The sequence below is a fragment of the Syzygium oleosum genome, unplaced genomic scaffold, assembly GCF_021117445.2.
Source record: "Syzygium oleosum isolate NSW1041296 unplaced genomic scaffold, Sole_v2.1 Sole_v2.25, whole genome shotgun sequence".
Taxonomy (NCBI): Eukaryota; Viridiplantae; Streptophyta; class Magnoliopsida; order Myrtales; family Myrtaceae; genus Syzygium; species Syzygium oleosum.
The window spans coordinates 5,723,538-5,740,547 of record NW_026607509.1 but is presented as its reverse complement, the minus strand read 5'-3'; the positions used below and the strand labels follow the sequence as shown (position 1 = coordinate 5,740,547).

At 39.4% G+C, this 17,010-nt stretch overlaps 2 protein-coding genes across 2 annotated transcripts; one reads left to right on the top strand and one right to left on the bottom strand.

Moving 5' to 3' along the window:
* The first annotated feature begins 119 nt into the window (after positions 1 to 119).
* LOC115687572 (maltose excess protein 1, chloroplastic-like) lies at positions 120 to 4,243 on the top strand. The gene is made up of 9 exons (XM_030613192.2): positions 120 to 844; positions 967 to 1,143; positions 1,228 to 1,518; positions 1,609 to 1,698; positions 2,921 to 3,022; positions 3,117 to 3,235; positions 3,450 to 3,512; positions 3,598 to 3,659; positions 3,845 to 4,243. Exons 1-9 carry the CDS (start codon positions 578 to 580, stop codon positions 3,925 to 3,927), a joined length of 1,254 nt encoding a protein of 417 aa, XP_030469052.1. The 5' UTR covers positions 120 to 577; the 3' UTR covers positions 3,928 to 4,243.
* Positions 4,244 to 5,350: 1,107 nt separating this feature from the next.
* LOC115687618 (origin of replication complex subunit 3) lies at positions 5,351 to 16,960 on the bottom strand. Its single transcript, XM_030613257.2, has 17 exons — positions 16,625 to 16,960; positions 16,292 to 16,495; positions 15,961 to 16,135; positions 15,475 to 15,644; positions 15,248 to 15,378; positions 14,416 to 14,689; positions 14,230 to 14,304; positions 13,146 to 13,213; positions 12,969 to 13,059; positions 12,033 to 12,247; positions 10,748 to 10,817; positions 10,033 to 10,106; positions 9,807 to 9,896; positions 8,098 to 8,173; positions 7,539 to 7,663; positions 6,604 to 6,780; positions 5,351 to 5,600 (listed from the first exon to the last, which is right to left on the bottom strand). The coding sequence occupies exons 1-17, from the start codon at positions 16,709 to 16,711 to the stop codon at positions 5,495 to 5,497; spliced, it is 2,208 nt and encodes a 735-aa protein (XP_030469117.1). The 5' UTR covers positions 16,712 to 16,960; the 3' UTR covers positions 5,351 to 5,494.
* Between the last annotated feature and the right edge of the window lie 50 nt (positions 16,961 to 17,010).

Here is a 17,010-nt window from a genome sequence, read left to right as displayed (position 1 = left end):
CTGGATCACCCCTCTACAGTTGCAATATCTTACTGACACGGGTCGGAGGGCCCATCACTTAGATTCAAGGTGTTTTTAATTCAATAATATATAAATAGGCCGAGATAAGAGCACTATATAACGTTGTTATTTACTCAGTAGAATGAAAGTGGGGTTCAAATTCGTACTCGTTGGGGGTGATGTGAAGGAGGGGTCGGCCGCTCCATTAATTTCGAAAAGTGAGAGTCTCGTTTTCGAGCGGAGGTGATGGAGATCTGGATCTTAGGCTGGTTTTGTGCTTCCCCAGGCCCAGAGCGGGCAAAATATCGCCCACCGCACGTGTCACGTGACCATCTTCTCTCGTTCTCCCACGTCCCCCCGCCAGCCAGCGAAGGAGGGGGGCGCTATTGGGATTGCCAAGAATTCAAGATTCATTAGCGAAAAAATATCGATTCGAGGAAGAATCCACGCCACGAGGGACCGACACAACGCCTTTTTCCGATCACTTGACCACCTTCTATTTCTATGTCCTAAGCTGCCTTTACATCATGGTTGAGTGAGCGCGTCAGCTCAGAAGAGTTCAGTTCATCCTTGAGGTATGGCGGAGTCTCTGGTTGCTTCCTCCGCTTCTTCTTGTATTTGCAGAAGCAGAAGCAGAATCAGAAGCAGGGCCTATACTCTTTCTCATTCTCGCTCCCTCACCCTCAGAATCACCCCCCCATTCTCCTCTCCTATCAACCACCACCACCACCGCAAGCCCCCCTCCCTTTTCCCTCGCCATCCTCCCCTGTTCCTTCTTCTCGTTCAATCTCCTGCCACTCCCACCGCCGCTTCTGCTCTCGACTCCGACGTCCCTCGCCCCCAGGTAGGTACAGTACAGGCCAGCATTCTCCTTCCTTATTCTTTTCGTTTGCTCAGTGCCCTCTTTCTTCTTCAATGGACTTCTGTGTGTCTTGTTTTGAAGTTTGCTTCTTTCTTTCTTGACAGGGATCGTCGCCTCCGGCGGAGAGGACCCCCCTGTTCTGGCAATGGGATTCTCTCACTGCCAAGTTCTCGGCTTCCTCAAACATCCCCTTCTTGTTGCTGCAGCTCCCTCAGATTATCCTCAACGCCCGCAACCTCTTATCCGGCAATCACTCCGCCCTCCTCGCCGTCCCCTGGCTGGTATGTTCAAACAAGACCTCCCCTTTTCTTCCCTCCTCTAAGCCAACTCCTTTTGAGTTAGCAAATTACTTTTTACAATTGCAGGGCATGCTCACTGGCCTGATAGGCAACCTTTCCCTGCTTTCTTACTTCATAAAGAAGAGGGAAAAGGAGGCGGTCGTGGTTCAGACGCTGGGCGTGGTCTCCATCTACGTCGTTGTCTCCCAACTCGCCATCGGACGCGCCATGCCCCTCCCCATCTTCCTCGTCACTTCCCTGGTCGTCGCCATTGGCCTGATCCTCAACTTCTCCAAGTACTTCCAGTTGCTCCCGCCCTCCATTTGGTCCTTCTGGGAAGACTTCATCACCATTGGCGGCCTCTCCGTTCTCCCTCAAGTACATCAATTTAACTCTGCAACCTAGTTTGCTTCTCTTTCTTCATTTTGCTTCCTCTGAATAGCACTTGTCTTTTTATCTTTTTCGCAGGTCATGTGGTCTACTTTTGTCCCTTACATTCCACATAGCATCTTGCCCGGATCAATTGCTTGTTTCATCGCTTTCGTGGCTGTTCTCATGGTATATTCTCTCTCTTCTTTCCCTTTCCTGCTCTTGGCATCTTCGAGTTTCATTAATCAGATGATAGATGCTCTAAGTTGTAAATTTTTTCTCAAAACATTGGAGGTCAGGTTTTTTCTTTTGCCAGCTGACCGTGCCTGCTTCATTCTTATCCGTGGATATCAATGCATCTCCCATAATCGAATATTAAGCCTAACTTTGCCAGATGTATGCTGTTGCTGGCTACTAAGTAAAACCAAAGGTCTTCTCAAAAATTGAGGACCAGAATGTGGTTATTTCCTCGATGCTGCTTTACACGACCTGCTTAGGCATTTTGAGCTCCAGATATCCCGCTAGATAGGCCCAATCAAGCTCTTGCTTTTCATGGTACAATCTCTGCATCCTGTAGTCTATGTCTCCCTGCCTCCAGACACCACTTTAAAACTCTGAATTGTTTTGTCCCCATTATGTCTACTTCAAAGATGGTTACCACAACTCTCACATTTTCTCTGTGTGCTTGAGGTCATCAAAACTGTCACTTTATTCTTTCTGCCGGGTTTCGTCCTCGTAGATAGAACTGTTTGTGCAGCAATGAGATAAATTGAGCAAACTAGGTTATTGCCTCAGATAGACTAAAACGGACTTAAGTTCTGTCCTTGTTCTGTCTCCATGAGCTGAAATGTGCCATGTTCTTGGGAATCTTATGTTACCGCTATATCCATAGTTCAATCTCTTTGTACTATACCATGCAAGTAGTGACAAATACAAAGAGTTCTGATACAGGGTTACTCCTCAAGAGGGCATTGTGGTCTGCTTTGAAATTTCGCGAGGATTAACTGCAGATATCCCTGCTATTCAAATTATAGTACACCTCTTTTTTGCCAACGGAAGTTTCGAAATTCTTGATAATAGTAAGCTTGCTCCCCTCTGACATGGAAGTTATGAGTCCCTGTCAGCCTCTTCCTGTGCAGCGACAGGAAGCACCCTTGTCCAACCCACCCCAACCCCAGAAGAACAACATCATTTTTTTGGCCAAAAATCAAGAATAAAATCGAATAAATCACTAAGAACCTAAATATCATGGAAGCCTTTAGCATAGGGGGGGCATCCTTGGTGAGACCATTCTTCTGGCTGTTTGTGTGGTTCTTAATCTGTGCGACAAGTTGTAGCGTTCTTCTCTTTGTCATTTTTCTTCCCACTTGATACGCTGCAGCCATATAACTGAAGCTGCTAAGTTTTGCAGGCAAGAACGGGGAAACTTTCAGAGAAAGGTGCCAGATTTGTGGGAGCAATATCTGGATGGACAGCTACACTTCTCTTCATGTGGATGCCAGTCTCACAAATGGTGATCTAAGACTGCGCCTTGCTTGTGAAAATCTAAATTGATGCTGCTTCTCTAACTTTTAGTCCTTCCTGACCAAGCTTATGGCTCTATGTAGTGGACAAATTTTCTGAATCCTGATAACATCAAGGGCTTATCTGCATCATCAATGTTGCTTGCCATGATTGGAAACGGACTCATGATCCCACGGGCACTCTTCATTCGTGATTTCATGTGGTAACTTTCTTCACAACTGTCTATGGTCCTGTTAAATCACCATCTCTTACAGTTGCGTTCTACCTCACTAGATTGACTAATATGCTCTCAGAACTGATGTTTTCTCTCTGGTGATTGAAGTGCTTTCCAGATAGTTATCCCAGAATAGTACCCCTCCCCCCTCCCCACCCCGCGGACAAAAGCAGAGAATTAATTGTTTGATTAATAATTGTAGGTTCACAGGATCGACCTGGGCTGCTCTTTTCTACGGGTATGGGAACATTGCATGCCTGTACCGGTAGGATAATCCTATTTCATTGTTTTCCATAACTTCCATCTTTTTTCATGCAACTTGGACTAAGTAACAATCTCTCTTGTTCCAGCTTTAATTGTATCAGTAGGGAGTTCTTCTTGGGAGCAACAGCTGGATTGATTTCATGGATAGGTAGGTGTTATATACCATCAGTTTGAGGAGTCTGAACTTTTACGAAGAAACACGAAATTTCCTCCATCCCTTTGGATTTCCAGTATTTCTTCAAGGGATTTTGCCTGACTTTAGATTTCTTTTTAGCTTTCGTGAGAGAGGTAGAAATTAGTGGAGTGCTGACTCCAGTTTTTTCCTCCAAATAGGAATAGCCTTATGGAGAGACATGGTGGCATACGGATACAACACACCATCGCGATCCATAAGAGAGCTGGTTTTTGGACCTTGATGAAAAGATTGGGGCAACACTTGCAGCTGGATAAAGTGCATTGGCACAGATTGACCTGGTCGAAGAACACAGTTGCTGCTCACCAAAGCGAGTTAACACAGTGTTTCAAAGTGGGTCCGTGTTTTGATCCGCAAATAAGTATGTAGAATGCTCACTGATTATGTAAAGTATGAGAAGAAGGTGATTATTTTTCTTGTGCTCATGTCAAATGGCAAAAAGGACGTGCAAATACGGTTGGAAATACTAAATGATGATATGTCCGTCACTTTGAGCCTCGAAAAGAGGTTCCATCCCGAGTATGGTTCTTACTTGACACGATATGCTGGTTCTTAACAACAGAGAATTCTTCTCGACGACAGAGAAAGGAGATGCACTCAATGCTCCAATGATAATAGGAGATCGGTTTGGTGTAATGTGTGAAGGCTACCACTGGGCATTTTTTTTGTGGTTGTAACTACCACTTGGCCCCGACACAACAGAAACATCTTTAACCCTTAAAGTTACCTTGAATGTCAAAACATTGTTATATACGATAACGTTAAAGTTGTAACACAAATAAACAATTATTACAGATAAATGACAATGAGACGTAATAAAATTGTGGCCAGAACATTCCAAATTCTTTCAAAAAAGATATTTTTGAATGATGATGATTAGAAAGCCCACTTTAGATAAGTGAAAATTAGTCATTAAGAAAAAACTGAGCGAGCTTTTTAAATGGGGGTTTAGAGCAAATTTATGCTGGACTACTCTTTTAATTATAAAATACTAGTAGTTACACCTTATTAAAGTTTGTCTGAGGAAGCCATAGTGGAACAGTGAGCTAGCGTAAGCATCAACTGTTTCCATCGCAATAACCTGAAAGCTAAAACTAATCCTTGACAGTTCAGTATCGGAAAAATTAGAATAGGGAATTGAAATGGCGGGTTTATGAATTGCTTCTTGCTTTAGATTTTGCAATTCCAATTAACCCAGAAAAATTCTAGGATAGTTAAATCCATACCAGTTCGATAGAAAAACCGAAATTAAACAGCCAAATGACTTGGAGCCAATCTGAAACATGTGAAAATATTGAATTCAGGTAAAAATAGGCTCGATTGCCTTAAGACATGTATAACATGGTGTAAAGCTCTAGAGAAGATTTAACCAACGAGCACCAATGGTTGTAGTAACTTTATGCGGGCCAGAAGGTTATGGCCATCAAAGTATAAGAGTGAATGAATTCTAGCAGCAGGATGAACTATTTCATTCATGCTTATTGCATCACTCCAAAAGTTCTTTAGAAGTGACTTTCACGTCTAGAACACATCAAGTGATCTTGACTGGGTAGCGTATGTGAGAATTTTCAAAACAAGATTCGTCTTTTATCGTGTTTATTTTGACTTAGAGCCGGTTCCGGGCCAATTTAACCTTGAACCCGATCTTGAAACCGAAAGGTGGCCTGTCTCTGACATTATCAATAATCATACAAATGCTTCTCCCATTTGTCACTTCCCCACAAATAGGTAATTTAGGAAATTTAATTATCAACTGAGGACACCAAATAGGAACAGACAAACAGCAAATATCAAAGTCCAAATGCCACTCTCTGCACAAAATCTGGTCTTCTTTTACTTTGCATCCGGAGAAGCCCAGTAATCTGAAGCTCTGTAACTCCCCTGCAAAACCTTGATCTGATTTTACAGCGTTAAGGCACGAATATTCTAGTAGATGCAATCCAAAAATAGCATGTATCCACACTCCTAGTCAAATGCTTAAGCAACCTTGTACTCAGACGGGAACAAGGAAAACACAAAGCTGACATTCTTTTTTAAAAGTCTTATGAAAGGCAAGAAAAAATTCGCTCTTGATCTGATAAATTGTAAAATTTTAATCATTGCTAAATAAGCAATGTCTGAGAGAGCACACGTGTTTGAAATGTTATTAAAATTAGTCTATGCGCACAAACAAACAAGTCAATATACTTCAAATGTTTACCCTATGCAGTATTTGCCCAAACATATGACACACTGGAACTATTTGGGCAATGTAAATCAAAAGAAAACTAAGAATCTACACAAGTGATGAGCCTTTATGACCCAAACTGCAATGGCCCTTGCTATGTGGCCAGTGGAGTAGCATATTACAAACCATTCTTTACGTGTGACACGGAATCATAATATCTTGAATTCCAAACTCAGTTCCTCAAAACAAAGAGGTTCCATTAAAATGACCCTAAGAAAAGGGCCTCGGTTGTCAAATTCAATTCAAACAAATCAAGGAACAAAAGATCCCTTCGTGGCATCACTAAACTATTTCAGGATCCTATTCTCACTAGGTAAGAAAAGGTCATCATACCGACTGCAGGGGTTTCTTGTTTTCCTTCTGCCTCATCTTTTGACAAATATTTGGACTAGAAGAAAGGAGAGGAAGTTTGGTATAGATGCATAACAAGAAGTTGCTCCAGAAGAAGGCATCAAGTATCATCAGAAACTACCAAATGCCCCATAATACACAATGAATGCCGCAGTGATATATCGATAAGTACGGATTATGGTAATGAAATTTAAGATAAGTGGAAGAAAGAGTTCAGATACCTGTCACACATGCAGAGCCAAGGTCATGTTGCGGTATTTAACTATGAGAAATAGTAAATTTGACAAAGAAACATACTCAGAAAACAAACATAGAGGATACTGTATTGCCGCTTCACTCAGCTTTTCAGAATTGTCAACAAACTTTCGTTTCTTCGAGACAGGGGACTGCTTCAATTTGTGCCTCTTTTTACTGTTTGGGCATAGAAGAATCCTTTTGAAAGATTGGTACCAGTCATGCAGATTGATGAGGTCGCCATGCTCCTGGCATGAACTATACCTGGGACATCAAATTCACATTATCTAATCCTCAATGAATGGAAGCTGCAGAAGTGACTAGGAGAAAAGTGTGTCTGTCATTGCTGCAATTACGTAGAGCGATAGACAGATATGACCTTTTCGATATCCTCTCACCAATGGTGGCAGTTACCTAAAGAAGATTGATTTTGCCATTTAACTAAATAAATTTGAGAAATTCTCCCCTAGACATTAACAAATTCCATTGACTGAGGTTTTGCGGTAGACATTCATCAAGGGCATGGCCTTCTTCACACAGATGATAAGGAGGGAAATCAAGTCTAACGCTATAAGAAAACATCTTCCTCTTACACACACTCGTCCATATTCCAAACTTGTGAAGTCCATCACTGTGCTTGCAATGAGGTAAGACACATTCACTGAATAATTTCATGGGTCTTTTGAAGTAGTGAAAAAACTAAGAATTATTAAAACTCAAAATAATTAGCAAGAGTAGGCAGCAAATTGTCTAAAACTCAAGTCCACACTCTACGTCTCAAGAGACTCGTGAGAAAGGAGAGGTACAGAAGCATGTTCTTTGGAGAAGCCAACATAGAGAAAAGAACAATGTAGGAGCATATTCGCTTTTGGCATTTGGACAGGTCATTCAATTTTTCTTAATAAAAAACTTTGCAAAGAACTATACTTTCCAACGCATAGGTTGTATCTATAGGATGACAGTAATTAACAAAACTAGTAAGTCCACATGTCCTTCAAAATTATCGATAAAAGATTGCTTACATGATTGATGTATCATGCATGGATGGCAATAGGATATTATCGTTCCTGCAGCAACTACAACTGAGAATTTTGTGGGATTCCAAAAGATCAACCTGAATCCGTCTTCTTGAGTCTCCAACTAAAGCCTGAGATTATTAGAGAACAACATATCAAAATGAACATCCATTTGCTGTTATTATCAACAAATCAAGATGAACATTCCACTTTCTGTTATTATCATCTGGAACATGTATTCCAAGTTGCACCGTCTAGACTGGTTGTCCACTAAGCCAATGTAGCATACAGTCAAATTAAATCTTCCTAACTTCCAGCAAAATTTCATTTACTCCCACAGAAAGAGATAAACCTAATCAATGCCGACTATTGAAGAGTACAACTAGCATAATCACATACTGACCTTGTGCAAGAACAAATATAAATGGTAATAAGCCAGAACTTTTTAAGCAATGAATATGATCTGTAACAACTACAAATAGGAAGCATACCTCAATCGCTAGAAACAGTCCTATAGCAACAAAAAAACTAATAATAGAGAGGCGCAATAAGAGGAGTCTTTTACCATTTGAAGTTTCTTGACATTCTTAAAGCAAACAATCTCATGTATAGGCACGCATTCAATGGGCTGCATATGCTTCCTGTCGAGAAGAGAACTGAAATTGAGTATACTTTAACAGTTTATGCAGCAAATGACGTTCAAGCATGTATTACTCGCATGTACTTGAACGGCAAGAAAGAACTAACAAGGTAATTTGCTGGAAGATGTTTGTGGTCAGATCATATTGTTATTCAATGCTCAAGCCTACATAATTAAGCGAGAGAAGTTATCTCAAGAAATTTTTTCTCCCCAAGAATGAGCTTCTTGCTTCGCGCAAATTTAAGTGATTTTGTTTCCATTGTAAGATTTCAAGGTATGTGCATGTAAGTTCGTTATTAATACAACAACGATGTAAAGTTAATCGTGAACAAGATCAAGACCAATCCAACAATAACAAAAGAACATTTTTGTGAGGCAACAAGCTCCTTCAATAAACATAGTAGTCAATGGATTGCTGCCATCTTTTATTGAAGTTGTACGCTCAGAAATATCAATAGTAATATTCTTTTTTTTTCTTGGACTTTTGTATGGTGGAGATGACCAGTAGGCCTGGTAGGAAGAGTCAGATTGCACTATGTTTTCAAGCTTTCACTTAGACAATTTCCCATGGTAAAATAATCTCTGATTTATAAGCTTAAAGTATGTTTAACAATGGTATAGTTAATTCATAGATTAAGTGAGCATCATGTCATTTGCATATTTTTTATTCTTTGTCTTTGTATCTACATCTTGGGCATTACTACACACATTAAAGCCCCACATGGTTGGATTATTGAAAGTGCTTCTGACAGCCTGTGGATGTGTTAATCTAGCAACCGTTTGACAAAAATTACCAATAAAATTGCAAAAAAGAAAAAAAAAATTAAGGGAACAATTGAACATAATAGCACACGCAACACGTGAAGTTACAAAGAAATTAAAAAATATAAGTTTGCATCATAAGCTTGAATTGTTTATACATTCTTTATGCAAACCCATATCACTGTTGTTGAAAAGTGCCCTTGGGAAACTTGATAAGGGCTATTAACTATGTCTTGCAAATTGGCCTTATTGTTTTACACATTTTATGTGATTTCAACATCCATGTATCTTAATGTGTATTGAAACTGTTCCTACTATGTTTAGGGTCCTTATCAAGTGCCCTTAGGCCCTTCTTAGCATGAGAAATTTGTAATAGTATCGCAAATGGAAGGGAGGATTATCCTAAACGGCTTGCAATTATGTGAAGTCAAGCATATGTTCAAAGCTAATAAGGGAGTGAGCTATACAGCCAGGGAAGGCAGGCGGCAGCAGGATTGTAAATGGACTCAAGCTCCTGAAGAATTGGGTATCTTGCAGAAGGATAAACTTGGAGAGAAGTTTCCTACATTTGTCCCTAATCCTTGAAATTCTGCTTTTATTTCAGATTTGAGGAATCAGGACTTCTTTAACTTAATTCTGAATGTTATAACTGGGTTGTTTTCTCCAAGTAATGTTGTTGTGCGTGTATTTATACAAACAAACAAAAAAGCGAGAGATAAGCATTGCAAAAATATAGTAAAGCCAAAAAATATGTTGCCAATGAGAACTGACATTCTAGTAAGAATTGAACATTGGGAAAAAAAGACATCAGAGTAAAAGGGCAGACAAATCATCATAAAGGAAAATCTTATAGTGCCCGATGGTGCACTTACTCAATCAGGTATGCAAGAAAGCTGGCAGCTTTATCATTGACTCTTTTCGTGACTCTTCCCAGATTTGACTTGCTTTGCAGTCCATGTATCCTGTCAAGCTTAAACAAAGCCAATGTGACTACTTTTCATGCATCAAAAAAAGTTGAAGAGGTAAAGAGAAACTGAATCTTTACGAAGAATGAGATTGAATTCATCTGCTATAAAGAAACCAATAAGGGAAACTTACTTGGAATTCTCCATAGAATGCTGGCAATTCTCAAATTTTAACATATGTTGCAACTCCTTCACCTTTTCATGGATCTGCAAAAGTGACCTCTAGTTGAAAATGACTTTGATCCAATTATGAGACTAGATCAGAACAGAAACACACAGTTTTTCTAGTATTGGACCAGGCAATCTTCAAGTAATACTAATACATTGAGCATGGTAACTAGGATATGCATGAGGATTTATTTAGACAGAAAATATAGGCTCTCAAAAGAATCCTATGCCACAAGGAATTCACCTACATGATGCTTCTAATGGACCAAGCCACATAAATGTCACCTCTTATTCTTGTGACTCATGTTGTTCATAAAGCTACATTTAATAATAATTAAAGCCTGTTGAATATTTGAGTGAACCAGGTCATAGAATCGCCAGCGAAGACTGAATATGAAGAGATACAGTGGAACAGATATAGAAACCATATCCCCAAATTATTAAAACAAAATGCTTAATAGATCATTGCAAGCACTTCATAATAGATAACCACCAGAAGTACACAAAGACATGGCTGTGTAAACTTATGTCCAACAAAAAGTATAATTAGTTGAAGATAATGACCCTTTCAGGCAAAAATGGGCAAGCTAGACAAACATAATGAGGTCATGAACAAGATATTAAGACTCTGTACGGCAAGCATGAAAGCACAAGCCCAAGCAAATCACTTATGTTAATACCTCACTTATATCCGCAGTATGTCTTTCCCACCTCTTAAGCAATGAAAGAAGGTGTGGTTCAGCAAGATCCCTGAGTCAAATTGAACTTAAAAATGTCATCAACGAGGAAAAATAGAACTAGGATAGTAAAGAAGATAGCTAACATCTAATATAAAAACCTACAAGAGCAAGATCTGATGTACCAAAAACAAAAGATATAGCAAAATCCCACTCCCTCATCTGATTTTGACGAATCCCTTGAAACATATGCCAGACTCCCATGATGATGATGGCACAGGTGAATCAACAAAATGCACATATCAAATAGCAAAATCAACATAGTTGTGGATGCAAAATTAGGAATCAATTGCTTGTTACTCCCTCTAATGTGAAGGTACTGTAATTTCAATTCTGGATCTGTTTTAGCAATCATGAAGCAAGAATTCTTTTGCACTGGTTTTTCCATCACGTCCTGGCTTAATTACATAAAATCCTAGGCAAAGTACGAAATTTATAAGCTAAATCTTGTTAATAATGTAAGCAGAAAATACATTGGGGTGGAAGCCTGGAGGAAAAGCTTTAAAAATGACAATAAACAAATAAATTTTCCTCTTCTGGCACTTTGGCTTAAAATGGAAAAATGTCAATGCAGGCTATATCAAATTGGATATTGATTAAATAGCTAAGAGAATATTCCATTCGCATGAAAAGCAACTTAGAAAGGACAAACAACGGTAATGACTGCACTTCTTCAGGCAGGTGGGGACATGGATCCTCATATGTGAATGCATCAGCTTAACGTCGAGTCTTTAATAAGATTCAAGTACCAGATATTTTTTTATCAGAGTCTTTGTGCATGTCTTATATAGTTTAGAACAAAAACAATGCCAAAAATTCAAAGTGGGTAGGGTACAGACATTGTACATGGACAAAAGGGGGAAGGTCTAAAAGGTAATTAAATTCAGAAAATAGTTCCAGAAGCTCCAGAACCATATGCATACATGACACCTAAAGAAAATCTAGAAAAGCATGTTTCCAGCAGATGGAAACACACGCTTGAGTGACAGATATAAGATTACCATATCTGTGCTTTATAAAGCAAACAAATAGTTAATGCAATGATCACGAGAGAAATTGAAAAGCAGCTGTATACTTCACTGCACTATACTACAAAGCTATAGAAAGCATAGTAGAACACAAAGGCTACAGACAAAAAATGGAAGAACTGAAAGAGATTTAAGATCTCTCCCCCCTAAAGACCTTTATATTGTTTCACGATTTATAGTTTTGAAAAACACCCTCTTACCTCACTTTCCGCATCGCTCGAGAGATAAATCCACCCTTTTTCATGGTAAAATTATGCTGATGTGTAAAACAATCATTTGGAGATGACGCTTTTGTATGTCCTGTCTCTTGAGCAAAAGAGCCTGGAACCCTTGATGCATAGAACTCTGGATTGAGTGCCTCACACAGTAAGTCTAGCAGGTGGAGCTCATCACACTTTCCAGCTTCATATAGACACTGAAGTTCACATATATTGACAAACAGTAAGGATAGATCAACCATTTCTTTATGAGTATAACCCACTTTAAAAGATTTACAGTGATATCAACGAGTTCCCAGTAGTACAAGTTTTAGAAGTAATGACACCATGCCTTCAAATTTATTGAGTAAGTAAAATATTTACCTACTTGACTCTATGAAAGTAAATGGGAAAACTAAGCTTCAATATTCTTTTCCAGCCAAGGAAAAGTAAATGGTGATTAAAACTTAAGTGCACAATAGATGAACTCGAATATAGAATACGACATTAAATTCTCATGTTTAGATTGCTCACATAGAACTCTCAGTTTCATTTATACTAACATGCACTGTACATATTGAAAATCTTTCCACAAGTTGCTAGCATCTAGGCTTGCAAAGACTAATTTCTCAGGAAAGGAATGATACACACAGAAAATTTTACACCACTAGTCGAGTTGCAGATTGCTTTACTCGTGAATGGAAAGACAATAATATAACAATGGAAAGAGAGTCTCTACATCAAAGTAAATGGAAACTGGCTTCAGGTCTTGAACAGAGCATTTACTATTGATCCAAGCAAGACGAAAAACTCTTCAATGTAAAATAAGCAACAGCCGCAGAAAAAAGTAACCCCAAACATCCTTTTTCTTTTGTTTTTCTTTTTTTCAGTAATCTTTAACAAGCAAGTCTACTAAAAAGCACCAAATAAAGCCCTCACCAGAACCACAATGCTCCACAAAAAATGCAGTCTCTTAAGTTGCGCGATTTCAGGAACCAGTTTTTGAACGGCTTCTTCATCCATTTTATTCCTAGTGACAATTCCGCAAGCGTAAAGTGAGTATACCATCTTCTATGTTACTCTACCAAGATAATGCTGACTTCCCTAAGCACATACCTCTCACGAGGTGACATATTAGAAGCACAATTGTAGATGGCTTTCGGCAATAAACCATGCTTGCTGCCCTATAACAGATTAGATTGTCAGAAAAGAACTAAATATAAAAATAAGGAAAAAGAAAAACCCATGATACCCATAAAATAAGTGAGATGGGATACAAATGCATTTCCAAATAAAAGAAGAATGCTTTGAAGAAAATAATACGGAAGCATAACAAATAAAATCCAACATCATGCATCGGAAATTTCTGAGCGTAAGAATGAAACATGTAGAGGAGTAGATATATAAAGGATGATATAAAAAAGATCCTACATCAAGGACAGTTTGCAAATACATGTCAACGACTAGCATGATAGGTCATAGAAAAAATTTAAACCACAAAGTGGCAATGTGCTTTTATCAAAATAAGGCTTTTTAGTCCTCTTTGCCTAGAAACAGACAAACATATCGGTCATCATCAACATGTTGCTCACTAGGGTATGATTTCACAATACTCACTAGTATAATATCAAAAGATTCTGTCAGAATTGGCAAGTTAGTGGATGACAAACCAAGATAAATTATTCGCCTTTCACCACACCTGATAAGGACGTGAAAATAGATGAGCTTAACATTGTATAACGCATAACTGAAAACAGAGCTGTAGCCACATTATTAATATGTTCAAAAGAATATTGCACTAAAAAGGGGGAACAATGAAATCAATGGAGACAAAAGATGGGGGGAGAGGAAGTAACGATTTCCATCATCTAGGAGAAGAATAAGGAATGAAAAGGGGTGAAGTTGACACCCATGAAAAAGTTAAAGACTAGAAAATTAACATGACAATGTAAAAGGAAAGGTTATCTTTCAAATTTGAAGCATAAGACCTATTTCTCTCCAAAATTGTGGAAAATGACTTTTGTAGACCTAAACTAAAATAACTTTCCATTTCCTATAATCTTCCTGACATGAAAAATTTATTTCTTGGTCTCTGTTTCTGCTCTCTCCTTTACGACCCCAATATCTCCTCCCAAATATTTTACGAGAGATGCTTAAATTGCAGTTGAATTAGAAGCAATCAAGAAATACAAAAGCAAACCTGTATATCTTCTTCAATAAGCCCTCTGAGCACGAAGCTAAAAGGCTCCGTAGAAAAATATTGGACACATGCTATCTGAAAAGTACTATATGAAATGTGAGGTCAACAGGTTGTGAGCAATTTTAACTGTTACAAGAGAATTGCAACACTATATACAATCATTCAATATTCATCTAAAGTACCGACCTTAAGAGCTCTAATGAAAGAACTCAATGTTCCACCATGGTTAACAAAATGATTCCTCATAAAAACTGCCACCTTATGGCTAATAAAGAAACCAGGACTCTGCTTCACCAGAATAGCCTCAACAACTGCATCCATTCTCTCTGCCAGAGTCCCCAAATTGAACTTAAAAGGACACAAGCACTGCAGCGCCTCAGACTGAATTATGCTTCTCAACCGATCTGGCGTTGTTGCCACTCCTATGATTAAGATGACTGGAATCTTCATTACCCACTCGCTGAAAGAATCTTATCATCAGGATGGCTTCATAAAGTATAATAAAAGGAAATAAGCACGTGATACATATGGTCTTTGACATCAACCCATAAACAGGTTTAATGGTCAAAAAGCCAACCTTGGGTGTCCATAGCACAAGATGGTGGCTTAACAGCCGCCGTGGTGAAAACTAATCACAACATAGTTAGTTTATTTAAACTCCAAAACATTTTAAATGTGATCATATTGATGCCTTGCGACACTAATAGGTCCTAGACTTAGGTGCGCAACTATATATACACCCTTAATTTTGAAATCACATTGTAGAATGCAGACATAAGTATGATATTCCTCTGATTAAATAGCAAACCAAGTTACACCACCTCTTTTTGTAGAAAGAGATTTACCACTTTTCACGTTTAACCTCTTATGTACAGCGGATTAAAAGAAGTCTAACGGAAACATGTAAAAGTCACTGAGAGAATGAGCTTTGACACATGCATGTGAAGAATAAGTAAGTCCCCTAATTTGAATATACAAAGAACAATGTGCATATATGAGGTGGCTCGAGGTGTCAAACCTTAACAAAAGGATGAAATCCGATAGGACAGACCCACAACAACGCTCCAAATCATCTATAATCAAAATAATAGGGGTGTCATTGTTCCCTTGGTCGTTGTACCACGATGACAAAGTAAGCATGTCAGGTGCCTGCTTAAAGTCAGCATCGCAAATGTGAACAGTCTAATCAGTTCTCGAATCAGACGCGCTTTTATGAGACAAAGAACGAGTAAGTGCAACACCTACATCCACACTAGTAGCTAAAAACTGTCTGAGCAAGCTTGTGACACAACCACCAATCCCATTTTTGGCCACAAAATCCATTGAAGAAAGATTAGCGACATGACATCCACGGGATCTCAAAAATTGGCCAAGCTCTTCAAATGTCCTGAGATCGTCAAACAGCTCCATGTTCTCTGTTGGTTATCAACTTGATTGAGAAGGTTGTATGAGGAAGAAAAGAGATAGGATAAAGCTTTAATTGCGGTAATGTTGCTGCAGGTAAAATGCAGATGCAGAACAGGCCAGCAGTTATGATCCTGGTCAAATTAGAGCTATTAAAACGTACAACTGGGAGCAACGGCAGGTTGGTATCAACGCTAGTGGTCATGTTAACAGTCAAAACACTTTTTTTTTCCAAACATCAGAAAAACCTATAACAAAGATTAGTATCTTCCAACGATAGAGGGAAGCTACCCAAAAGTATTTGAGGAATCTCGATTAGAAACTTACTGGTGAGGACAAGCCCGGTAAAAAGTCTTCTAGAGACAGAATCTACTGCAGCGGGGAAAGACTGTGCAATTTCAGAAAAACCAGAAGAAACATGCGTCCTGATAATGCTGAAGGACTCACTGATCCAGGAATATATAGCCTCGAATGTACCAGAGTCGATACTCTGGAGGACACCCTGCAATGGAAATTGAATTGAAAGATCACCGGTCTTGAGAAATATGACAGAAAGGACATCTCGTCGACAGGCACGGAAGATTAAAACGAGAGACGAAAATCTAAAGCCGGAACTGACGGATAACTCCAGCGAGAAACAAGGAGGGAAGAGAGAAACCTTAATGGTAGTCTCGATATCAGACCAGGCATGTCGGAAAGCCTCCATTCGCAAGTGCTCGTGGGAATGATCCCCGGAGCAATCGTCGTCATCCGACTTGCCGGGTTTATTCGGGGATGCTGGAGACGAGGGGATCCTCCTCCGGGACGGTTTCCGGTCGGATTTGTCGGAGGAGGAGGCCGCTTTATGGAGAAGGAAAAATGGCTGTTGAATCCGGCCATAAATAACCAAGCACCAATCAGTGCGGGAACATAACGAAGCAAGACAATGAAGACTGCGATTTTCTCAGGGAAGAATGTTGGGAGATTGGGAGTGACGAGAGAACGAACGAACCTGCAGACTGTTGTCGCCATCCTCTTGATCGGACGAGGGTTCACCACGAGGTGGTGCGGAGGCCGCCGCCGCCGCCGCCATCTTCATCTTGATCTCTCCAGCGAGTTGCGATCTTCTGCAGCTCAGCCGCTCTTTGTAGCTGCTGGCTGCTCTTTGTTTTATCTCTCTCTCCCCACCCCCTTTTCCCCGTCCCTTCCTTTTTGGCGGGAAGGCGAATGCTCTGCTCCGTAGGGTTACATCGTATCCCGTCCTTAAAGAACAGGAAAAATTTATACGACAACTTCCTCGAAAAGACACTCGAATGCCCAACCCACTTAATCTCTAACCGTTAAATTACATGGAGATGGACCACCCACATCTCGATTCAAAGTGAGTAAAACTCAAAT

What these genes read in the sequence shown, in the direction of transcription:
- LOC115687618 (XM_030613257.2), bottom strand. Translation starts at nt 16,711, where the DNA reads ATGAAGATGGCGGCGGCGGCGGCGGCCTCCGCACCACCTCGTGGTGAA. An exon ending in CTTTCATTAGAGCTCTTAAG is followed by an intron (nt 14,305 to 14,415) that starts GTCGGTACTTTA and finishes AGTACTTTTCAG; the next exon opens with ATAGCATGTGTCCAATATTT. An exon ending in TTTCTTGCATACCTGATTGA is followed by an intron (nt 8,174 to 9,806) that starts GTAAGTGCACCA and finishes TCTTCTCGACAG; the next exon opens with GAAGCATATGCAGCCCATTG.
- LOC115687572 (XM_030613192.2), top strand. Translation starts at nt 578, where the DNA reads ATGGCGGAGTCTCTGGTTGCTTCCTCCGCTTCTTCTTGTATTTGCAGA. An exon ending in TCCTCGCCGTCCCCTGGCTG is followed by an intron (nt 1,144 to 1,227) that starts GTATGTTCAAAC and finishes TTACAATTGCAG; the next exon opens with GGCATGCTCACTGGCCTGAT. An exon ending in GCCTCTCCGTTCTCCCTCAA is followed by an intron (nt 1,519 to 1,608) that starts GTACATCAATTT and finishes TCTTTTTCGCAG; the next exon opens with GTCATGTGGTCTACTTTTGT.